This window comes from Manacus candei, unplaced genomic scaffold, assembly GCF_025592945.1.
Source record: "Manacus candei isolate 608988 ecotype Guabito, Panama unplaced genomic scaffold, ASM2559294v1 h1tg000015l, whole genome shotgun sequence".
NCBI lineage: Eukaryota > Metazoa > Chordata > Aves > Passeriformes > Pipridae > Manacus > Manacus candei.
In genome coordinates this window covers 8,962,588-8,988,582 of record NW_026138063.1, presented here as the reverse complement: position 1 = coordinate 8,988,582, position 25,995 = coordinate 8,962,588, and the positions used below count along the sequence as shown (strand labels likewise).

At 46.3% G+C, this 25,995-nt stretch overlaps 1 protein-coding gene across 2 annotated transcripts in view; it reads right to left on the bottom strand.

Annotated features, from left to right (window-relative positions):
- Positions 1–25,995, bottom strand: part of SENP5 (SUMO specific peptidase 5) — an 80,169-nt gene that overhangs the window by 35,169 nt on the left and 19,005 nt on the right. Inside the window, exons 9-10 of one of the 2 annotated variants that reach the window (XM_051781500.1) lie at positions 24,636–24,686; positions 23,456–24,546 (exon numbers count right to left, since the gene is read on the bottom strand). In XM_051781500.1, the coding sequence (XP_051637460.1) occupies positions 24,436–24,546; positions 24,636–24,686 (162 nt within the window). In that variant the 3' untranslated portion in view covers positions 23,456–24,435. Of the gene's footprint in view, positions 1–23,455; positions 24,547–24,635; positions 24,687–25,995 lie in introns of those variants that run through there. The other variant, XM_051781499.1, reaches the window with a different exon arrangement.

The window sequence follows — 25,995 nt, the reverse complement described above, 5'->3', positions numbered from 1 at the left end:
TGGGGCATCTGCAGGTCTGGGGATGTGCCACACTTACAGGGAATAACACCCTCAGGCTCTGGAAATGCATAGTGGCAGCAACAGGAGCTTTTTCTCTCTTGCCTGCCATGAGGAAGGAGGGGAGCCAAGGGGAGAGAGGACAATTCTTGCTCCAAAGAAAGTAAAATGAGATTATTATTTTTTGCCTCATTCTGCACATAAACCTAACACTTCCTTTGAGGCTGTCCTCCAGGACTTCCCAGACCCTGACTTCATCAAAAAGGAGAATATTTAAGAAAACTAAGCTGTTCCACCGGAGTTGGTCTCCTGAAGCTTATAAACATGAGTGAGATTAGAGAGGCACAGGAGAGATGGGGAAACACGTGCCTGATCCTGCAAAGGGCAGCGGGTAGAGAAAGCAAGGAGTGCTGCTGGGGGGGAGATGGGGCTTAGCAGGGAAAAAGCTGGGAGAAGAGGGGCCATCCTTTGGGGAGGGAGACCTTGGCCCTGCATGCAGGGGGGGCATATCTCTGCAGGCATCATGCAAACCCCTCCCTGCCTCTGGTGCCTTTGAAATATCTCCTGAGGAAGGCACCAGTGCCACAGCAGGAGAGGCGGCAGCTGTGCCTTATCCTGCACAGCACTGGAAACCTTGGCTGCCCCAAAGCCTTGGGGTTTTGGTGTTTTTGGCTCCTAATGAATCTTCTTTCTAAGCTTTACTCCAGTTACAAACATGCGTGGGTTGTTGCTTGTGTTGCTTTACTATTTTTTTACTGTTTGCCTGTTTTTGTTTCCCTTCCTTGTCTGACAGCCCTGTTCCCTTGCTGGGGTGTACCCCAGTCTCTGCTGCTGCTCCCTATCAGTCCATGTCCCTGCCTGTGCTCCCCACCCCTGGCACAGGCACTGGCTGCTGCCTTGGACAGACATCTCCCACCGACCCGATGGTTCCGTGGCATCTCACTGCATTCCCGAGCTGAAATAATCCCCCCACACCTTGTCAGGTTTCCGCACCAGCAGCCCCACTGCAGTTTAATTAAGGCAAAATCCCTCCTTGTTGTAGAGATTTTTGCTCACCAGCAGATTTCCCTAAGGCCTCATCAACCGAAACACTTCTCTCTGCCCGCTCGTCCTCTACCAGCAGCACAGCAATCCCTGGCTGCCCAGGGGAAATGGGCGAAGTCTGGATTTAAGATTCCACTGAGGGTACCTGTGTGGAATGCCCTGACACCCGGGGATGCACTTGGGTGCATCTATTCATTGAACTGAGACTGGTCTTGTCCTGGGAAATGATGCTTTTAGTCCTAAGCATGGCTTTGCTTTAGGCTCAGTGCATTGTGATTTAGCTCTTGTATCTGCAAACGGCTTTATGGCCACATAGCCACTGCACAGGCTGGAGTCTGTGTTTGTCCTCCAAAAATATGTAGAGCTGGTGATGGCTCTGCAGCTGGAACAGCAGCCAGGATTACCCAATTACCAGGGTTTTTTCTCCCTTGAGCTTGACGACAACATTTGTGAAAAATTAAGAGAGGGCAATGCTCTTCCCTGCTTAGAAAAATGAGATCCTATCTGCCATAGGCTTCCAGATGCCATTTGATATTTTATATAAAATTTATAGGGAACCCAGCTGGCCCTAGAGACACAGTGTGAGGTGCAAACAGTGAACTGCCACTTGGCAGAGGTGACCATGCAGCATGTGCCAGCAATGCTGCTGCCTTCCCCAGCCGGGGGTTTATGGCTAAAGTGATGCTGGTACCAGCTGAAGCCTCTGTCCTGTGCCAGGCTGATGGGACTCAGCCCACTCTCGAGAGGGCAGTGGGAGGGCAGTGTGTCAGGAGCAAGGTGGGCTCCTCCTGTGATTGGTGGGAAGGTGGACGAGGCCCTCAGGCTGCTCCTGCTCACCAGATTTCTGCACTCCTCACTGCTGCTGGACCTGGTGTTTCTCTGGCAATCCCCAGCATTGCAAACTGTGTTGGAGCAGAGAGGGGAGCAGGATTGGCCCCTTCTCTGACTTTGTTTCACATTTTCGGGAACATGAATTGCCATGGTTACCGAAGCCTGGGCTCCTCATTAGCAACATTTGCTCTCGATGTCAGATTAACGAAGTTGTTCCCTCACAGCACTGGCGGGTGCTGCAGCTGTTCCAGCGCCTTTCGCCAGCGGGGGCCATCGCTTCACCCACAGCCTGATGCCCAGCTGTGGGAAGGGAAACCAGTCACAGGAACCTGGCACCCCTGTGGGAAGGCAGCACCGTGACCAGGGCACAGGGTGCTTTCCAGAACCCGTTCTGTTGCATTTCCACAGATCCAAATTATTTCCCCTGTGGCATGTAGATGCCTTGCACCACCTTACGAGCTGCAGGAACAGATCAGCTTTAATTTTCCCTAACACATGCTGCTGGCAGAACTGTCTTTGAAAGCCATTCCTATCATCACTCGGTGATGGCTACGCAGCCTCAATGCCCCGGCCACCGTGCCTTCCTGACCCGCTCTCTCTCTCCGAAGAGGAGCTATTTAAAGCATCATATTGAACCATATCATGTGTCCATAGAGAAATCTCGAGTGCTCGCACTATTCTACAGCTCTTGCTGGTGCCAGCTATGAAAATGCCGTGCAGGTGCTATTGCCAGCAAGGAGGGAGCAACTGCTGGGATCACCCAGCCCCTGCCAGGGAGAGGAGAGAATCAGTGGACACAATGGAGTGCCGGCGATGTGCCGCTCCGCTGCGCAGCCCTGGGACGTTAATGGAGGGAAGAAACTTGATGCCAGGAACTCTGGACCTGACCAAATGCCTTCAATGACATCAGCACGTACATAGTTACCCTGGCGATGTCATGCCATCAGGCTAATCCCCAGCGGCGCGTAATCCCCTGTCACTAGGACAACACTGACAGAAAGCAAACCTGGACCAATACCTCTCATTTACCCAGACCTACTTAATCCCAGAGAAGCAAGTTAATAACATGCGTCAGCTCAGTATCTGCTGGTTTTTTATTAAACTCCTCGCATAAGTTCTATATTATTTTGATCCTTGCTAACTCAAGCTGCCCGGCTTCAGAGCCAGCAAGGACATGCTCGCAGGAGATGTTTCATGGGCAGACTTCAGGCTAAAACTTATTTCCTCTCACTATCTGATGAATTCTTATTAATAATGAAAACATTTGTTTAAAAAATTAAAAATAAGTAGGTCAGATCCCAAGCATTTCATGCACAGACCAGGCTGAGAACAATTGACCAATCGATGTCACAACAGGTCATTGGAGCAGCTCCTTTGGCAAGGATCTCCTCCTGGCATCCACTGACTTCCTGGTGCTCACAGGGCCCTTCCCATCAGCGCCTGGTGTGGCATCCACGTGAGCCCTTACCCATAGCTTTATCGTCCCAGTGTGGATAAACAGGCTTTTCCTTACCCAACTGTGGCTTAATAAGCTTCTCCAGCGAGCACAGATCTGTAAACAGCAGTATCAGTTATTCTGTCTGACGTGCAGTACAAAATTGTTTTTCTGCTTGTGAAGGAAATCTTCAGAGCAGAGCTGGGGATACACAAAGGCAGCCCCATGTAGACCATAAATAAATATATTTCAGTGCACGTGCTCTTTTACTTTGCACGCCTGAAAGCTAGAAATAATGTCTGATGCTTAGAAGAAAGGAAATATTTAGTTAAGAGAAAAAGAGAGAGCTGTAAGAAAGCAAGAAAAACACTATATATTTATTTTTATGGTGTAAGTGAAAAGCCCGCGCTTTCAGCTTTGCTGAATTATTTTACAGCATATTCCTGGCAGAAATCGAAAAAAGACCTGCTCGCATCCAGCCCCTCAATTATTGCATCTCGCTTTTCAGTGTGCCAAAATGACATCTGAAGAACTGGCAGGAAGATTTGCCTCCGCACTCTCCCTTGCATGCAGGTAAGCAGCTCCGCCGCGCTCAAAGGTGTCGGGAGATTTTGCAGCTTAGGTCAAAGGATGTTAATAAAGCACTTGAGCCTCCATATGGTATTTTGGCACTAAAATGTCAGCTGCTTTTCAGACACTGTACTTTAATCATTTCAGACAGGCCCCTTTTAAATGGTTTGTTTAGTTTGCTTAGAGAATAATATTTGTTATTTGGTTTTCAGAATGACTAATAAATGAACTGTCTTTGCTCGGGGAGAATAATGCCACTTAAGCAAAACCTAGTACTGCAGTTCAGAGCTATTTAATAAGAAATACCTGTCAGTGTCAGAATATATTTACTGTGCATTAGCTTTGAAGAATTGCAGAATAGGTTTTCCCCTCTCTAAGTTTACTTTATGTAAAATGTAACACATGAACTGTGAATATGTGGACAGCAAACAGACTGTATCAATGAATTCAGCCTCCCCCGGAAAACGCTGACAGTGGCAAGAGAAACACCTCCTCACAGACACAACTGACACCATCAAAAGCGGAACGTGTGACAGCTGCCAAAGAGCCGCAGCCTCCCGCCTCCCTCCCCTTGTTTAAAAAACAAAATCAAATCCAAAATAACACGCTGTAGTCTATTTATCCTCTTGTTTAATCTGCTGGGAAAGCATCAGCATAATTAAACGCTTTTAACCTTTCGGTTTTAACTCGCGATCAGACAGCGGTGTAAAGAGAAACGTGCTGTAGGGAGCTCCAGGAGCTCGGCACCGCTGCCGAGCCCGGCACTGCAGCACCCCCGCTCTGCCCCCGCCACAGGGCACCCCCACCCTTAGTGCCACCAAAGCACCAGCCCTCTGTGGTCGACCCCCACACAGGAAGAGGTACTGCCACTTTCCAGCAGTTCCCTACTCCAGATCCGGGGCTGCAAGCAGAGAATTTGCTGTACCACGCCACAGCCACACCGTATCTATTATTCATGCGACTCAGCACTTCCTTTCACAGCCCAGGTACCGTCTTAGATGCTCCAGCCATCTGGGGCAGCTAGCTGGGAGGCTGGCAGTAGGTTGTGTGAAGAAGCAAGTTATTTACTTAGAAACTGTCTCTGTGGCATCTTGACCATCTGGAAAGAATATGGAAATGAGACTTCTAGCGAGATGGAGCTTCTCAGTTGATAAATTAACCAGGCATCTCCAGAAGCAGGCAGAGCTGATAAAAGTGAGCATTTCTGAGCACATCCCAGCTCGCACACGTGTATATATATAGGAGTGAGCATTTGCAGTTTCCCATCTCACCCACACATCTGGGGACCTAAGTCGCACTCCTGCAAACTGCCCAGGTTTCTGGGTAAACAAAGCCCAACTTTCAGCTGTAAAACTCACGTGCAGAGAAAGCAGGGGCCAGGCAGGGCTGGGTTACACAGCTTTGCCACCAAAGCCCTACTTGCATCACCAAATCTGCCCCAAGGGGACCAGGCCCCGTCCTGCAGGCAGAGCAGGTCTGTGAGTGTCCTGCTGCGGTGGCTGGTCAGCAGGAGCTCTTCACCCTATGGCATGGAAAGTGAGGTGCAAGTGTGCACCCCAACACGGTACTTGCCCACTTCCCAAAGCTACAGCAGGAGCCTGGTGCAGAGGGGGAATAACGCGCACAGCCTGGCACACACACAGGAACCTCTCAGCTCTTATGCCAGCCTCTTACTAATCAAAATATCATGCTAGGCTGGAGTGGATCTGGCTTCTTTGAGCCTGAGTCACATCATTTACTGATTGCCAGGAGAGTTCCCAGGAACTAGGGACAGCAGGACAGAAATTGCAGCCGTCCTCCAAGCACTGTAATTTGTGCCGGAGCTGGATGGCTCTCCCAACCACCCTGTGACAGGACAATTAAGGCTGGCTTCAAGCCAGATGCAGGTCGCTGGGATCAGAGCATGGAGCCCCAAATTAAGCACTGTGAGAACGGAGCCAGGGGACTGTATAGAAGAAGTTAGTGAAGTAGTGAAGTCCCTGGAACAGCCATCCTGCTTTTCAAATGCAAATGCCATCTCAAGGAAAGTGTTTTGTTCTGCAGCCTCAGAGTGCTGACTTCTAATCACTGAGCAGAGAAAGTACACCCAGGAATGCCAACACGGAGAAAAGCCTCTGGGAGTGGCTCAGAGCAGGTCAGTGGTACAGGGAAACACGCTCCCACCACCCGAGTCAATCCAAGGGCACACACGCTCAAGTAAAGCCCTGCTCTGTGTGCACAGAGGGTTTGGTGTTCATTTGTGTGCCCTGTCATGCTGCATAAAATTACCTCCTGGTAATGCAGTCCTAACAAACCATACAGCTCCCCAAAAGCAGTTGAGGTATTTGGTACATCTTCTCCTTTTAGCATCATGTACAAAAACCAATGTACAACAGCAGGCAGCTCCTCCATTGTCCACTTTCCAAGTGTCCCAACTGGACAAAGTTGAATGGATACCCGGCAATCAAATTATAAACTGAAGTTAATAGATGTGCAACACCAACAAGAGCTCTAAAAAAAGCAACAGCCTGGCTTGCCAGCCCTGTGATAACTTCCACTTGGGATGAGAGTGTTGCTAAACTCCCAAATAATTTTTTAGTTTCACAAAGTCTCCCTTCATCTCATCAGCTCAGCATCAGCCAGGGGTCCTTCTGCCCTAGGATGGCACCTTTGTCCCATCACCTGCAGGTTTTTAAATGGGAGTTATGGGTGCGGTGGAGTTAGAGGTTGTGTCTGGCTGCACCTGTGAGAGCCTGTTCTCCCTATGTGGGCATCAGGCAGGTGGATGCCACCAGTCTCTGGAGCCCAGGGAGATGAGACCCACCACAAGCTTCAGGAGCACCTGGAAGGGGCTGGAGCTGCCTCGGCAGAGCACCAAGCAGGGAGCAATGTTCCAGGGTGACAAACTCAGACTTACCTGTACAGGGCAGGGGACACTTTAGGAGAAGTCCTGCTGTGCCCAAGCTCTGATGTTGGTCAGCAGACAAGCAGGTTCCTCATTTAAGGCTCAGTGTGGTCTCAAGATCTCCTTCAGACTAGTATTAGTGTGCCAAGGGACAAGGTGAGAGCAGCAGCTGAGCATCTGTCCCCTGAGGCTGTGCTGCAGCTACAGCCATCCATTGACACTTTTAACACTTCTTTTTTCTTCTACACAGAGGAATGCATCAAGCTCACATGTGCCCAGATGGCTCCAGGAAACCCATGGGACCTCAGAGTGGGATTTACTGGCCATAATACTATGTAAACACGTATGTATTTTGCAGCCTGTGATTCTGTTTTGCTAATTGACTGAAAAAAGCAATGTGTTAAAGCAAAACTAAGATCTGAGCAATGTCAGATGACCTTGGATACTCACAGTGCCAGCAGGGCTTGAAGCTGGAACTAGCAGAGGCTCAGCCCTCTGGCTACTGAGCCAAAGGCTCACCAAGTGGACTCATCCTCAAACTGCCCACTGTAGCAGCTAAGCAATATGGGGGAACAAAAGCCTCTTCAGCAGGAAATATCCCAAGAGGCTCCATCCTGGGTCCTGTGCTGTGTCCCTTTACTGAGCAATGACTCTGGGAGTGTGAGATTTTGCCCTTGCTGGAGTTTCCTGAAGTCATGAGGCCCTCGGCCAGTGACAGGCTCTGTACCAGCCAGTGCCCTGAATGTTTTCTGGAGCAGGAAAGCTCTAAGAGGAGACCCTCTCCTCTTTCATCCCAGGATCACAGGCAGCAGTGCTCACTTTTAGAGGAACAGGGGTCCTTTTTTAACACACTCCTTAGGTTTAACTCCCAAGGCATTCATAAACTCTATAACGGCAGGAATTAACCTGGGTTTTTAGAAAGACAGCAGAGTCTGTAACGCTTTTAAGCAGTGTTTCAGAGGCAGAAATGATCTTCAAAATCTTTAAACTTCCCGTTTTGAAACAGTTTTTTCTTTGAAATTAGTCTAATTAAAGGATCACAAAATTAATTAAAAGGCAAAATGAAATGCAATGCTTCGCATCAGGTCAAATTAAACATTTTCGCAAGCTCTTAAAATGAAATCAGAGCTGGTTTTCATTTTGATTAAAGAAACCTCCCTCTCTCTCCCCAAGCTCCGGAAAACATCGATCCAAAGAAAATCCTCCTCTCCCAAACCTGCTCATTCCAGCTGGTAGAGGGCTACTGCTCTCCCTGCCCTGAAATGTCAGGCACCGGACACTCCACTTCACACTCGACCCTCGGCTCTCACCAAAGGCACTTCGGCTGGATGATATTTTAAGTGCTCCTACTTGGTGGCGGCAGCTCGTTTAAAATTAGCAGCACCCCTAATTGGGCAGGGGGGAGCTCTGCCCGGCAGAAATGCCACCGCTGGCCCCCAGCGCAGCGGGGGCAGCCCGGTGCCACTCTCAATAGCCATCACTGTCAGAGGTGCATCCCTGGCCATGGATAAACTATCTGCCTGTTTAAATATAGCAAATCCCCAAATGTCAGGAGTTTTGGAGGCAGCTGCAGATGGTGGCAGGGGGGAGGCAGGGCTGGGTGCTGGGTGCTGGCTCAGAACCAGTCCCTGCAGTGGGCTGGGTCACTCCAATGTGCTGGTGTAACACCTGAGCTTTAATTGCCTCTGATGTGGCCCTGTCCTGGTCCCGATGGAGCTGCTGACACAGCCCCACTGTAGCTCTTGGCACCAGAAAATACATTTTCCTCTGAGACCAAAAATTTCAGTTCACTCTAAACATCAAGAGAGCGGCTTGTGATTAAGCAGTCGGGGTTTTACAGCATCCCGAGGATGTAAAGTGCTATTTAAGTGATAACTATTTTTATTGCTGCTATTTATTATGTGGGGCTGGTCAGTGCTGGGGTCCAGCCCCATCCACTTGGCAGGTGTTCCCGGCACAAAAGGTTGGTGTAATGGGGGTGAGCCTCAGGCAAGCACCACGACAGCAGGTAGCCATGGTCCTCCTGCTCCTTTGGCGGGCTCGTGAAAGCAGGAATCACAGGGGGAAGACATTTTGGCCCTAGGGAGGGTGGTTAAGTCTACCTTAGAGGCATTCATGCCGCTAAACCCATGGGGGAACCAAAGGGCTGCTTCCCCACAGCAAAGCTGCTGCAAGGGATGCATCCCTGGGCTCGGTTGGGCTCGATGATCTTTGAAGTCTTTTCCAATCTAAATTCTGTGAATCTGTGATTCTATCCCTACGGAGTGGGGTGAGGCACAAGCAGGCACTTCCTTCGAGAGAAATGCTCCTTTTTTCTCCCCCCACCCTGTGATCTGGCCAAGATCAGCTAGCTCCTCTTGTCCCACAGGGATGACAGCAGGACTGCAGTCTCCAACTCCCAGTACCCGTGTCGGGGCTCAGGCTCACAGCAGCTGCAGCAGTTTGGGTTTTACAGTTCCCTGCCAGCTACCCATTTTGCTGCCAGACATGACCTCCTCGGGCAGGCTGGCGGCAGCATCCCAGCGGGGCGGCTGCCAAAGGGGATCTGCATGGAGGGACCGAGGAGCCGGGGAATTCATCACCCTCCCTGCGGGCACGGCTCTTGTGAAGCCTTATTTGTACACAGAATAACATTTCACAGTATCACTCGTGCGTTGCTGCAGCGCTCGGGGTCATTAAACCTGGAGGAGCCAAGACTCCTCTCCACCAGGCAGTGTGCCACTGCAAATCCCACGTGGACGTGGATACTCCAGCATCATGGCAGAGCCCTGTCCCTCACCATAGCCATGCATCCTCCTCCCCAAATGGGATGATGTACTGCAAAGGCCCAAAGATGAGCTAAGCCAAAGTAAACCCCCAGACAGCTTCCAAGGGGTTAAGAGGCTGCACACGCCCACTCTCCCCTCTGCCTTTCCAATCTCCTCCTGCAAAAGGCAAACAAAGAGGCTCTCCTAAGAGTACCTCTGCCTGCCATAATGGCATTAGGGGAAGGGCGGAAAAAGATCCTAACTCTCCACTCACATTTAAGCATACAAAAACAAACAACCAAAAAAAAGGGAAAAGTTAAAGCCATCTGAAAGTGCCTCCCTCTCTCCCAGAAGAGTGATAAAGGCTTTTTGGCAGAGCGAGGTGGTGTTTATTTTGGTTTGTGTTGTGTTGCTGCTCTGACCCTCTCAGCTGTTAGCCGGCAAACTTGACAGCCTGATTGTTTTTACTGGACCGCGCCGGAGTTTTTCGCTTTGCAAAAGTGATCTGGGAGCAGTTTGCACTGATTGCTTCAGAGGGCTCTGACCAGGGACCATCGCTGTGTCCTGCGCCGTGCCCCGCGTCTCAGCCGCGACTGCAGCCGGGGCTCGGCCTGCAGCTGGTTTAAATCATCACTTTCTTCCCATTTCACTGCACAAGGCAGTGCTTGAAGATTTTCCTTTCTATTCTGCTGAAATGTGACTCTAATTAGATGATAACAAGGCTCTGACATTTTCTAATCGTAATCCTATCCGTGCGAGGGGACGTTATTAAAACGATTAAAATTATTGATAAAAAGGAGGAGGGATGCTCGGTCAGAGAACTTGGTATTTGGCCCATGGCGCAGGAGGGGGAGGACAGGTCTGGATCTGTCCCATGGGATAAAGGCACCGCTGTCCCCGAGGACATGCGGCTCTCCAAACACTTAAGTAACACAACACTGCCCACCAAGCTGGAGCCTCTCATCATGGCCAGGACTTAAAGGAAAGCTAGTTTCAGAAACAAAAGGTGGCTTTCATGTAGAGCTAAGGAAGTACAGCTTCACCACAACTGAGGCTACCAAGGAGGTGTCTGCACCCAGTATTTTCCACACCCATATGTGCTCACGTAGGAGACCCAGTGCAAACATCATCACATCTAAAAGCACATGATGTGGCTTTTAGACCCTCTTCTGGGAAGGTTTTTTCTCCATGGGATTATCATGGGGGATGAGCAACTGTGCTCTCATCTGCTCAGATGAAATCAGAGGGCACCATGTCCCTGTCCACAAGGTGAGCAGTAGTTTTTAAAGCTGGGCACCTCTCTGCAGGTAAGAGTCAGAATCAGAGATGGAAGAGTCCCAAGGGCTGAAGTTTCCATGAAGTAATGATGAACAAGGCAAGACTTTACCTTTACTGCCTTTGAACCCCCCCTTTGAACTGCTTTTGAACAACTGTCTCTCTGATTCAGGGGACAGGTACGTGAGATCCTACACCCCCTGTCCCCAATGAGCCATGGGCTCTGTACTCACAGTGATGTGTGTGCCACGTCAGGGGCATGCCAGCTATCCCAGTGGAGCCTGCTGTGCCATACAAGGGATGTCCCAGCCATCTGGCTACAGCCTACTGACCAGTTCACAAGCACCAGGGCCAGACCCACCACACCTGTCTCGGGGGTCCCTGACTCTGCATCGCTCCTGCAGGATCCCATTGTTCTGTCAAACACCCTTCTCTTTGTGGGGCTCTGTGCCCAGCTCCACATCATTCCTGCCTGGCATGGAGGCAGGCAGTTCTGAGCCAGTTTTCTGCTTTGGAAACCTCGGGAATCTCCCTTGGTGTTTCCCAGAATAGCCCCAAGGCTCCTCTAATTTCCTACAGCTGCTGCACACCAGCGTGGCAGCGAGCCGGCAGCTCCACCCGGAGCATCCCCCTCGGAGGCAGCAGGGATGTCAGTGGCACAGCCCCAGGAGCTGGGAGATTCCTCATCCCTGGGGAACCCCCTACACCTGCAGAGAACAAAGCTCATTTTTTAACACTAAAACAAAGCAACAGCAACCCAAAGGGGACAGGGATACACAGGCAGCTCAGCCTGTGCACCAGGGACAGTTTGCAAGTTCCAGCACCAGCCCTCCTCATTCCCGAGCACAGAGGAGACACAGCACTACCCATCCCAGCTGGCACACACCCCTGTAGCCCACATGTTCTTGAGGATGAAACAGAGCAGGAACTTTTGCAGCAGTACCCGCTGCTCGGGGTGACCTCCAACGGAGGGGTGCAAGCCCCTGGAGAGGAGGAGCCAGAGGCACACTGGGGTGGGTCAGTACAGCTGGCATGTGCCAAAGCTTGGGGCCCTTCAGATGCCCCCCCTCAGTATTAATCTGCATGCAGGGTGAAACCCCCAGTCCACAAAGGACTGAAGACTCCAGCAAGCTGCAGCACTTCTCAAAGAGAAAGTCCTCTGGAGCCAGCAAACCATTTTCAGAGAACAATTTATTAATCCAATTTACATCTTATTTCTCTTCGCAAGCAGATCATAGTCTCCATGAAATTGCCCATTGCTAGAAATTATGCAGCAAATATTTCAGGATAGGAATCTCCAGCAAACTGGCTGCTGCCAGTGCTATTTCCCTATCCAGAGTCAGAAATCTGAGCTGTTTTGATAGGACATAAAGCTCCCATAGCACGGCGCATTCCCACCACGGAGGCATGATGCTCTATCAGCCTGGCACCAACAGGCAGCACTTCTTAGCTTATAAATAAAAAGCTACAACAGAAATCAACCTTACAGTGCAAATATTCATGATTCTGAATTTGAAAATCACTTCCTATATGAATAAGCCTGCATAGTTTGCATTAAAATATGCTGCTTCAGCACCATTCCTGACAGTGTACATGTTTGCTAGAACAGCTACAGAGAGCAAACCTGAAAAGGTCAGGAAGGGAAAGGGAACAAATTTACTGAGGAATTAAAACATATGTTTGGTGCTGGTTTAAAAAAAAAAAATCTGCTGCAAATACATAGATGGTGTCTTTGTCAGAGAGAGTGCCCTATGCAGAACTTGCTACACAGGGACAGAGGTCTCAGCTAATTGAAATACTGATTAATTTTTACACCTACCAACTTTGATATTTGGAAGGTTTTAATTTATCTTTAAAACGCTGAAGATTCCTTTGAAAAAGATTTCATACTGGAAACCCACAAAGGAGTTTTTAAGACTCTACCTTCTTATTTTAATAAAACGTAGTTTAGATTTTTTTTTCTTGGAAATATCTTCATTAAATAGAAGAAGAACTAAAGGGCATGGTAATATAATTCACAGACGATACTAAATTAGGATATATTGTACACGGCAGTGCGGACTGAGAAATAATACAAAGGGCCCCAGAGAGATTGGAAACCTGGGTAGAAAATAAATGAGATTCAATTTGGAAAAACGCTGTCGATGCCTCTGGGGAAAATAATTTGAAACACGCAGAAACCTGGGAAGCAGGAATGGCTAACATGGAGTTTAAAACAATAACAGAGAGAAAATTGTCTGCAAAGCATTACGGACCCCCTCGAACGCCCGCTGGTGTCAGCAAAGAGGTTCCTGCTCGCTGCTGCGATGCCCCGGGGACGGTCACTGCTGATGGCAGAGGCACAGGCAGGAAGGAGAACGGGGCTCATCACCACAGCCCTGGGCAGTGTTTGTGCCAAAATCACACTGAGGTGACAAAGCCACATGGAGATGACCAGGGAGAGGATCAAGGCAGGGTCGGAATGACCAGAGCTGGGAGCTGTACCTGTACCAGCCCCTGTACCTGTACCTGTACCTGTACCTGTACCAGCCCCTGGTAGGCTGGCACAGAGGTGCAGGGCTGGGTGAGGATGCTCTAGGGGACCATGATGAAGGTGAGGGGGAGTGGGGCAAGCTAAATTTTGATCCACCACCTCAGAGGATATCCCATCAGTAAAGCCCGAAGGCACAAAGAGCTTTTGTGAGAGCACAAAACTCTGTGGAGATTCCTGCATGCAACCCTCTCCTGAAAGGCGACAGACTGGGACCCAGTTGGTCCCTTCCTAACTCAAGTGTTTTCTCTCTGTTTTGTACTCAAACTGATATATGTTTATCAGAACTGCAGAGAAGAAAACAGTAGCACAGAGCAGTTGTGATCATGGATCACACAGATCCATCATGGGATGGATCATAACCTTGCTCAAGTCCCCTTTTTCCCCCTGCCCTTCACAAACATGTGCTTCCCCCATCTCTTGGAACCACAGTTTTGAGAAAATGAAGTGTGGAGGGTGAGGCCTCTCTTGGCCACCTCTCTTGGGGGGGGTGGGCCCTGCAGGGTGTCCACTGGGGACAGGGGCAACTCCATCACACACTTGGGTACATCCTGGCTGTGCTGTGTCTGAAACCACAGCCCCAACCCTCTCACGCAGAGTGGCACCAGGTCAGCCCACTGCAGGATAACAACTGATTTTTATTTTTTTTTAAATTTTCTTTTTAAAGGGTTGGGTACTATTTCTCCAGGGCATTCAGAGTTCTGCTCACCTGTCTTCTGTATTTCAAGAAAGCGTCTAAGCCTATATATTCCAGATGATAAACTCCACCTAGCAATTTTCTCCTTTTCATTAAAATTATTTACACCAGAAGAACTTAAAACAAAAATCGATTTCAGGAGAAACAAGGAGGGACAGACCAAGGACTCCTGCTTTCCGCTGCTATTTTTTAGGTTCTGAAAGGCACGCTCTAGTTTATGAACTTGAGCATCACATATATATTTTAAAAGGTAACAGCACAAACACTTGTTACTGTATCCATCACTTTTTCTTGACCTTACAAAAAATAGACCTCATCAGGTAACAGCATTTCTGACATTTTGAAGTTGTTTTCTTTCACCTTTGGGACAGAAATAAAACCTTTAAGTATCCTGTTGAATGAGCTTTCAGAAGTGTGGCTTTGGAGACATCTAACCAAAAATCAATGTTTTTGTTTAGATAAGGTTGAAAGTATCCAAGATTTTCCAGTAACTTAAAAAAAACCCACCTAATTTTAATTCTAATAAAAGTTATCCTCTCCTAAAGAGCATTTCAAATTAAATGCAATTGTTCTTTTTCCCCAGATGAAAATTCTGGCATGGTAGTGGAGCTGAGGATGGTTTTGATGAACCTCCCCAGAGACATCTGCAGGCTCTTGGAGACTTCGTCTCAAATCAGAAGAACTTGTTTACTCTTTTCCAAGACTATTGATTTTTAAAGGCATCTCAAAACAGTTTATAGCTGGTTCTCACAAGAGGGATCCTTAGGAATGAAAGGTGTGAAGACCCTGGGAAACACCAGAGAGGAGGTTTGAAAGGCATTTTCCTGCACACCAGGAATGCCACAACCCATCCTCTCTCCAGTCAACACCGAGCTTCAGCCAGCAAGTATTTAAACCTTCAGCTAAGGGCACGAGAGAAATGAGGAGGCCTTGGGAACCCTGCCATGCACAGCAAACAGCCACCAACTCACAGCCTTGACTGTCTGCTCTCAGGTCAACAACAACTAGATTTTTAAAAAAAGGCCAGCTTTGGGTGATTTGGGTCAAACATCCACTTGCCATTTAAAAGAAATAACCTGTGTCTAAAGTTGAATGCCACAGCATGCACCAAGGCAAAAATCTGAGTGTAATCTGTTATCCAAATACAGACAAGACATGCTGTCTTCGCTCCTCAGGAGCCTCAGTTTCAGGGATGTGGGATTTTTAGCAGGTTACAAATCCAGAAAGCAGCATCCTCACCCTCAGATGATAGCTTACACTTTGGGTACTCAAGTGCATTGGGTCCCACACTAAAACATCACATCAGTCTTTAGACTGGAACAAAGGGTGAATTTATTTACTTCAGTGTAATTATCTGCACATTTTGTCACACAGAAAGCTCATCTCCTCACGCCACCAGTTTCCAATCTGGTTACCAAGTGTAGGGCAAGAGGATCTTCACCCAGCCCAGCTCAAATGGAACTGGGAAACCAGGGAGTCTTCCTGTCCTTGCTCACCCGGCAAATGAGTCCACAATGGAAGAGTAAGAGCTATAAATTTTAGAATTTCAGAGAAAAAAAGCCACACAAACCATTTTGAAACTCTGTAGGTACTAAACCAGTAAATATAAGCCCTTGGTCTCCCATAAATGGCTTCTGGAAATCCTCTCCATGGCTACAGAGGCCCCTGGACAATGAAAGGCATCATCATCCTGTTGTGACCAGAATCTGCCACATTCATTATCTTTTACTCAATCACTTTGAAATGCAAAACATGGCTTGACAAGTTTCATTTCTGTATATAAGCAGTTTTAAAAGTATATTGTTTATTTTAATTGCATATCATCCTTTATCCAAGTGCAGTCCAACAAAACTCAAGTTAAAAAATATCTCAAGGTTACGTTCACTTTTTTAAAAGTGAAAAAGCTGAGGTTTTGAATACAAAAATTGAACTATGTAATTGTTTAAATGAGCATTCCTTTACCATATCATCCTCCCTAGTAAGAAGTAGTGCCATTTTTAATGCAAGCAGCTATATTTGGTTACAAATCATGTTTTAGCAATTATACTACACAGCAAGAATGAACAACTCTGTAGTTTTTAATAAAATACACATGAGAAGCAGGATCTTCAATTTACATTTATTTTTATCTTGCTTGTTCATTAAAAGTCTTGTTCAAAAAACTACTTTGCCTTGTCCTTTCATGAGAACAAAGCGAGGTTATGCTTGAGCCCAGTGTGGGACTACATCGTCCTGACCAGCTCAGAACGGAGCTGCATCTGGAGGTCTCAGCTCAGATGTGGCACATCCACGGTTTGCAAAGGAAAGGGGCATCAATATTGCAGGCTGAGAGGCACACTTGAAATTTCGGGCTGGGAAGTGGCAGGATCCTCTTCTTCGAGGGGCAGCACCCTGCTCTCAGCCAAGCACAGCATCAGCTGCCCCCAGTGGGTTCGACTGTTCTCAGCCTGGCAGGTTCCTGGGATTTCACACACCCAGGACCTCACACCTAACAGAGGTGAGAGCTACCCCTTACAGGGACCTGCCTTCTTGATGTGCCCCATGGACAAACCAACTATTCCTGGTACTAAAATGAGCCTGTAAAGACAAAATTCCTGTCCTCATTTTAAAACTTAACCAAAGGTTCTGATTAATTTCCATTGCCAACAATGTTTCGGCACTTAATTAAGAGATGGAGGAAGGAAGAGGAGAAGGAAGGGCATAAGAACGTAAAATAACAGGGCTACCGGGGAAAAAAATGAACAAATCTCCCTCAACACACCCAAGTGATGATTAGTAGCTCACTACCACCCAGAGCACCTTGCTCTGCTGCTACCCCTGTGGTTGGTCTGATGTTGGAAAGGATTCCCACATCAGCACACTTCACTCCCACTCTAGGACAGGCAAGGCTTCATCATCCCTGCTGCAGCTATCCCATGCAGCAAGTATATTCACATTTTTTATTAAAGATGATAATTCAAGTCAGTAACTTGAGGGCAATGACTTTGGTGGACTTGGGACCACAGAGCTGGCTACCAACAGCAAGGACACTACGCTCAGTGTTTTCCCAACAGGCTCTTTCAAGTTTTCCAAGACAAAGCCTTCCCTACACCCAGAACTTCAACAGCTGAGATGAGGATGCTGCAGGTCTCTCAACTCAAGAAATCCCACCAGCGAAGCAGATGGAATAAAAAAGACCCAAGGGCAAAGCCATCGCAGTGCAGTTCACTGCGGGGATTAGCATAATTAATGAACTATTTTAGAGGCTTTTAGACTAGGAAGCAATGCCACCTAGTGAACAGGACGGTGTGTGACAGACAGGGGACACCTCTGAAGGTTGGTCCCTGGGTGGGGTGTCGATGCAGCAAGGTCCCACTGCAGCTGTGGGGTGAGCAGTGCGTGGATATGGCATCTGTGCAAGGACTATGCAGGTATCCCACCATCTGCCCCCGACTCACCAGCTACACAAACACAAGTTCAAAGACATTTTAACTGATGAATTATTTAAAGAAAAATGCACTTTCAGTAGGCCATGAATTTAAATTTTCCTTCAACAAGACCTTTTAAAGCTGGAAAATATACAGCTCAAGAATGACAGATGGCTTTAAAATTAGAGATCAGATTATATGGGAATTTATAAAGGTATTGCAGAGAAAAAGGAGCACTGAATGTTACTAAATTTAGGATAAAGCCTGAGCAGACACCAGCAATTAAATAAAAATTCAAAAAAATCCATGGCCCAGAGGCTGTCACAGCATTTGGCAGTGGCTAACAACCACAGAACAGCCCCAGTTCTCTAACACAGGGCAACTGGTTCCCATTCCTGCTCTGAACCATTTTCCATTAAAAGATTCAAATTGTGAGCAAGTCAGACTCTCCACACAAGATATTTGATGCAGCAGTTTTTTGGAGTTTTGGGTTTGTTTTCTTTTTTCCCCTCTAAATGAATTCCTGGTTTTGTTTAGTTATTTGCAAAACCATGTCAAGTCATAAGCATCTGACCACAAATCAGACAGAAGCTGCTACTGATGTGGTTTCTCCCCCCTCCCAGCATTTGCCACGGTAATACAGAGTTATAAAAATAACAGTTGTGATCTATGGTAGGGTAGCAGTTTGATCAGACTAAAGACTTCTGGTATGCAAGACTTCTCTACCAAAAAATGTTTCGGCCAATTTGTAAAATTGATGGGACTCCGGAGTAATCGCGCTGGAGCCAAACACTTACATGTTTGATACAGAGGGATTTTCAGTGGATTTCATGGTGGGTGGAAGGTGTGGGGGAGGGGGTTTGGTTTAACATACACATTCTTTCTGCAAGTGCAGGGCAGACTTTGCTGAGAAACGTGTGAGAGGACAACCACCAACGTGGCAGGCAACACGCAACCAGGACACCATGGCTTGGTCAACCCATGGGCAGGAGTTGGAGCGTGCGGCAGCACGCGCTGTTCTGGTGGTCCTTGCGTGACATCTGGTGGCCAAAGAGTACCCTGGGAAGATCTATCTGACTCAGGCTGCACCCAGGGAACCCCCCCAGCCACAGGAAAGGCCATGAGCTACAGCCCTGCTAACAACTGCACCAGAACCCAAATGCTGCGTTCTGATGTTTGTTCTGGTAAAATGATCAAACAGTGAATTTGGGAGCTGAACCTGTATCTCCCTGTTTTCTAAATAGCACTGATCCCTCAAAATACACCCCAGTTCCTTCTAAAGACTAGGACATCCTCTCTGGGGACAATCAAGTGCCTATAAGAATCCTAAGTGGCCATTAATTTAAGGGAACACATCTCATTAGTTCTTAAGCATCTTTTAGCTATATTTATGTTCTAAAGGAAAAAGAAACATTTACCTGAAGGGTCATCCACCGGAGGACAAAACCCAAAACTCTGCCAAAAATTCTGCCCCGAAGACTCTTTTCTGCCCATTAATCGTGAAACAGAAGCATTTCAGTATGCAAAACTGAGAGCAGATGTCCTAAGCCAGGTTTCCTGAATGATTTACCTTGAAACTACCTGTATTTCAGACTACTTTAAAAACAACAACCCCTCTCACTTCCCTCCCCCCCCGCCCTCTGTCAAACCTAAAACCCCAAAGAAGCCAGGAACTGAAAGGTGAGCTGGAATCGACTGAATCTGTAAGTGCCTTCGGGCAGCCCCGTGTTTGCAGAGGAGCAGCAGCCGCCTGTCAGCTTTTCAATGGGCTGGAGCTGTCAGAGAGCCTGAGGAGAAATTGTCAAGCTCCGAGTGCCCTAAACAAACGTGATGTTCAGCTGAACACTGCAGAGGGAGTTTTCTCCTTTGCTGCAGTTGCTGCCTGCATTAAGTTGATCTAAAATGCACGGGCTTGAGGCAAGACATAGCGTTCCTACCGGCAGAGCAATGATCCCTGCAGAAGGTACCTCTTCCCTACATTTCTCTCCTACTCAGACCAAAGGTTTCCTTAAACAAGATGGCTCCTTGTCTGCAACAAGCTCATGTACCATAAACATGACCTGACCCACATTATCCAGCTAAATACATCTTATTTAAAGCTCAGTTACTCCCCTGCCCTTCCTCCCACAACACATTTATCACAAGGTGGTGCAAGCAGATTCCCCAATGGATTTTTGATCCCTCCTCCTCTCAGCCACTTCCCAAAGTTGCCCCAGGTAACCTTAGCATTAGGTAAGGTCTGTAACCTCAAGAAAGTGCCGCATTAGGGGAGGTGAGTTACCAGCAATGCTGAAATCAAACCCAAGAATTAAGAACTCATCAGAATTTCAGGCAGGAGCTGGAGCTGCTTCGCACATGTTCTGCTTACTTGTGTTGAGAGAAAACAAACCAGTTGATTTCTCAAGATATTTCACTCAGTTTGCAACAGTTTTTAGCTCTATAGTTTGTAATATTATATGCTCCAAAATGAAATTCAATCCTCAAATCCTTCTAGTTGGTTACTCATAAAACCCATTAAGTTCAGGCACAAGCAAATCAGACTCATCTCCTTCCCTCCCAGTGCCTATTACATATAAATAGTAATTATTGTTCCTGGCAAGGCTCTAGTGTCTCTTATGATTCTGTGCTTTAATGATCTGATTTCTTAGTACTTTCCACTGAAGAATATATTTAACAAGCATCCATGTATCCTCCTCCATGATAGGATTTTTAAATTATGAATGTAATAAAGACAATGATGTTGCCAGTCTCATGATTAATAGCTTAAAGAGACATTTGCTAAGCCTTCATTCTCACGATTATCACAAATTCACAAGCTGTATAGTTTTGAAAAACGTGGCAAAGACAAGATTTAACTCTATAGTTACACGGCTAAATCCACAAGTAATACAAGAAGGGCACTAATATAGTTTGATCCAGAAAAGCAATTTAAGTCCTACGTGTTCTGTTGACAGATTTGTGTTTTTTAAATGCCACCTTAGTATAAAGTGTCTAATGGAAGATTTTCACCCTTATTTATGTAATGGGTGACATCTCCAAACTTGTATGTTGTCAGAAGTCAAACCCCAGTAAGTTATATCACTGCAAGACAGAGAGCATCATTAGCGTGCAGTTCAGAGCTATTGAACTAATCAACTGGAGAGGCTTCTCCTAATAACACAGATCCCAAAACAAGCTGCTACAAACATTCCCTCAACCATCACATCAGTTGCTTTTAAAATTAAACTGAAACCAAACCACTGAAAGAAAATAGGGTTTATGGTAAAACTCAATTTTATTACTTCACAGGAACATGGACTTCATTCAACGCAAGAGCACACCCACGACGCACAGTTGCTGCTCAGTGGAGTTGACTCCACTTCCTGAGGTTCAAATTTTCACGATGAATTGAGTAAATGCTACAGTAGATAATGCCAATCAAAACTCTCAGAAAGCAAAGGTAGGTTAAGCATTACACTGGAGATACAACACAAGGCAGCAACTGTGCGCAAGACTGTCTGGCTTGGTAATCAGTGCATGTGAAACATTCAAAATATCACCTTCACACTCAAGAGAGCCAGGTAAGAACAGAGCAACTGCAAAGTAGATAGCACAAAGGGCCAGCCTCCATTCTGCAAGTACCCACCAGCTCAGCAATAGGCATCTCTCTACTCACCTTGCAGAATCAAGGCCACATTCTGCATTTATTGATTTGTATCAGGGACACAGTCATTTAAGACTATAGATTAAAGTAAATGAAATGGAAACTGATAATTCATTTTCAATTCTGTTTAAGGTTTATTACAACTCAGGTAGCTTAAATTTGTCACACATGAGACAGAGGCTTCACCAGTTCTGGGACTATTTGTATAAATCAGCACAGCGAGACAATCTCTTTGGAACAAGTCGTGAAATTTAAGCATCCACCAAACCAGTTCAGAGTGATTTATGAAAATCTGAAGATCACATTAATGGAATTGCTAACAGCCATAACTACATCCACATAAATGTGCCTCTCATAATAAAAACACTCTACATAGTTCTGAATGTTTTAAGAACTAGTAAAATGACTACAGATTATGGAGTCCATCTCCTTTAAGGCATCAAAGACATTCTCAAGGAGGAGTTAATTAGTCCAGTTTCACAGGATACACCATTACAGAGCCTGAGATTCCGACTGTCTGTGATTAATTTCAACCCTGCACCAACATACTTTGCTTACATTAGCTCTGTTTTCAATTTCCCCTCCTTTTTTTTCAGAGGCCCCTCACTGGTGTGTTCACAGCTGGAGATTCAAGTGCAACTCCTCTGTGCTGCCCCATAACCAACTGGAACACTTGTCAGGAAACCTCTAGATGACAAGAAAGCACATAAGAAGTACTTTCCAACATGCATGTTTCCCCACCCTGTTCCCCAGTTCACAAGGCAGCACATTCAAATGCAATCCCCCTCCCCTCAAATGATCTGGGACACATATGCACGTGCTTCAAAGCACCCACGTTAAACACGCAGTTCACAGGAATACTGTGCTTTTGCAGATGCTGCTGATAAAGGATCAAGATTAAAGACTCCTCACTACCTCTCCTATAAGAGGAAGATGGATACCTACCAACCAGCAGCAGGCACCAAGCTTTAGGGAACAATTGCCTGTAGTCCAGTGCTTCAGCACATTCCCATGCAATGAAAAACATCCATCAACGAGGCAACTTTCACAAAAAACATAAGGGTCTTTCTCAGAGGCACCGAGTCTCCCAGGCTGATACGGCGTAACGGGACACCTTTCAAGCTTCCTTACCAAATAGTTTAAATTCTGAAAATAAAACCAACTTGCTTATGCAGTTCTCTTTCTGTATTCCACTCCCTTTCTGCCAGGAGTCTTGCTTGAGAGTAAAGCCTGCCTTGCATGCACCCAAAGTTGGCACCACCTTCATGTCTCTTCCTGGCCACCTGAGTATTCATTCATACTGGTATATACATACAGTGACAAGCTGCATCGAGGTGAGAACTTCTCTGTCCTCTGGGCTAGTTGTAGCCTGGATCAGCTGTCCCACCACGTGGCAGAATAAGCATTGGAGCTGTTCATGTGATACCAGAGCAGAGAGAAGACAAGAATGGCAGCACTGGCTCACATGTGCTAATCCCATATGAGAAACTACATCCCAAATCACAATTTTCATGGAAGTCACCCTCCATTGCTTGCAATCACTTGCCCAAAAAAGGTGTTGCTGTTCTTACCAGTAACATCTCAGGGAAACACAAATAAACCATGTGCTGTGCGGTGCTCTGCACTACTTGATGGGCAAATGTATGTTTAGCCTGTCTGGGTCTTAAGGTTCTTTCTGATTCAATAAATTCCTTGTTTAAATTATCTAACCAAGTGCTTAAAGCTTTCCTTATCTTGCTAAATTAAGCCAGTCCTTGCCAGCTGCCAACAAGAGGAAGTGGGAACACGCAAGGATACTGCAGGAACTCCTCTAGCACAGCACAGTGCACATACGCTTCCACTTCCCAGCCTGACTGTGCTTGGCACTCCCTCACTTCCCCCTGCTCCCTCCAGTCCTTTAGGAGGGATTTGCACCTGGCTTAGCTCAAGTCTGAATTAATTTGCAAGACAAGGAAGTCAAAGTGGTTTTCCTCCAGTGGAAGCCAGGACTATGGACAGACACAAAGTGAAGCTGTGCAACAGATGATGTTTAGCAATGAAAATAGTTTTTCTCTGGGCTCACTTCTTTATCTGGCAGAAAAACACAGCAAAGACATTTGCTGGTGTAGCAGCGCCAGACAAGTCTCTTCAAACAGAAGTAGCTCTCTTCAGCAAGGAGCACATCATAGGTTACAGACCAAGGTGAAAAACCAACAGATCCCCTGCTCTCACCCATCCCTGCCCAGTGCAATAACACCACAAAGCTCAGTGCTGGACTCGCAGCCTCCCACCCCTCCGGAGCAGAGTGACACAACCTCGTTGTGTCTGTGCAGCACCCACCACAAACGCTGTTATTACCAACCAGACCCATCGGTGCTACTGAACGCAAACAAATCAGGGACAATCAAACAGGAGATGCAGCAGAAATGAATTAATTTATATTTGAACAAAAGCAAAAGCCAACGGGAGGTTAAAGACAACAAGCTTTGAAGACAGAGCTGAAGGAAGAAATGCCAAAATGGTACATTTCACTGCATATTGTGGATCTGAGAAATGACTCAAAACCATCTGAGATGTAAACAGTTACAGCCAAGGAGTTTATCTTACTATCTAAGCTGTGACTCTTCAGGGCCAGCTTTGTAATTCTCCTTAATACACACATCATGGAGACTTCTGCAGCATCTAGGAACGTAAATCAATCTGACCAACTGAACACTTCTGTAGTTCCTATTATACAGACAAGTGCTGAAGCTTTATTTGTGCAAAGGCTGCTTTTTATCTATAGGGACAGGCTGATAATGGTAGCCAGATAAATGTTAACAGAACAAACTTTATTACCAATTTGAACTATTTTAAAAAGGGGTCTTCACAAATTAGAACTGTAGATGAGTTTAGCCACCCTAAAAAGTGGTATTCAGTATTGTACAGCCACAACAGGGACAATGTAACTATCAAATAGGTTCTAGCTGTTCTTTTTATGGCATTGATTTTTTTTGATACATTCAAAGCATTATTGCATCAGAAAACATACCATGCATCTTTATGTTTCCAGACAAATTCACCTGTATTTGTCATTTCTAGCTACATCTCAAAGGTGCACCAAATCTACAGTTTTATGGTTTTAGTTGCATGCTTTGCCTATATGCATGCTGAGATAATAAATATTAAATACAGGAAAGAACATAAGAGAACCAAACTGACATTAGGAATATTCTACGGCAGCTCTGTTATGTTCTGCCAGTTAAAGAACTTGTCAAAAAATTGAGGTAACGACAGTGGCCACACCACTCAGCTGAGAATCACTCAAAATTCTTGGAAGTTTTCAGAAATTCAAGTACACAAACACCAGCTGCAACTTGTCAGAAATGCCAGAGAAATTAGGTTGGCTGCATTTTATTAGTCTATTAGCTGGCGTTCACACAGCTCCTTGTAAATCCTTTTTCTCACTCGGGGCATATCTTCCTGGGAGAACTGAAAAGGCTGGTCTAAGGCGAGGCACTTGCAGTACTGGGGAAAAGGAAAAGGCTTGGTTGAAATAAAGAACATTTACTATATGAACAATACAGGCCACTGATTGTAAAAAGCAGTACTCTTACCTGGAGCACAAAAACCCCACAGTCACTGTCATTTTTCTGTTGTGGAATGCACTAAAAAGAAAAGAAACAAGCAGAGACATGTTAGATCTTTATCCTTTTACTTCTCCTTTTGTTCTCTAATTCCTGTTTAAAGTCCAAAAGGAGATCATCATAGCGATCAGTTGTCTCGTTCTCAGAGCTGTTCTGCAGCACCAGAAACTGGAGTTGCAATTATTTACTCTGATCCCACACTTTGCAAGGTGACACTCAAACACCTTGTTAGAATAACACCTAACATTTAGAAAAATATATAGTGTAGGACAGAAAATAAATTACAAGTCTTTATTTCAAGTTTATTTTCTTTTAGTGACCTACACAGAACAGCTTCTCAATTAGTTTAAATAAATGTTTGTACAGTATTATCTGCTTTACACAGGACAAAACTGTATCAGCAAAGTCACACAGGCCTAGAGGAAGATTACTCTCAGCACCCATGCTACCAGCAGTGGCCTTCTTCCCCCAGCCACAGCAAAGGGTCTCAGAGAACATGATGAATGGTACATTGCCAGACAACAGGACTGAACAAGGCAGTCTCAAATGATAACTTCCAACCTTCATTATTTCCTCAAACATGCTCAATTTTGATATGCAGAGCTAAAAAGTTCCACACATTAGTGCTGTTATGTCTCCAGCACTTGAAGAGGAGAAGTAATTGTTTTTCCTCAACTCTCAGATCTTCTCCCTCACAGAATGCAGGAGAACGAACTGACTGCACAGGTTGAGCATGAGTGCAGAGAGGAATCATTTCATCATTGTATCAGCATCTAAAAATAAACCTGTGTGAGGAGGGAGCTGTTGGGAGTATGTCTAGTGTGCAATGACCTGTTTTATATCTTTGGAGCCATTATGGGATGGCTACACAAATTACATATTCCCTCATTTACACTACACACAAGTTATTCCCTTTTATTGTTGCCAGACTTCGTTTACTTGCGATCAAACGCAATGTGCCACAAACAGCCCTGGAGACCAAAGCCCTCTATCCATAGCAAACATAAAATATTGGCAGTAGCAGCATCAGCCTGTTCCCTCCCTCACCAAACCCCATCCTTTTGGCATTCAGAACAGCCCTTTCAGGAGAGGGAGGAAGCTGAGTATCCAGCTCATTCAGTCCTTGACCTCGTGTCAATATGGGCACCAGCTGCAGGTTTTGCTGCACGATATATAATTGTCCAGAGAAAGACTCAGATCACCAAGTCACTTGCAGAAAGTGATAAAGACCTGGTAGGAGCTGAATGAGCAAGAGAGCTCAAATTCCCATGTGTAACTACCTGCATCGCTCACAGCACCCTCCACGTGTGCAGCATAAACCCATTTACTA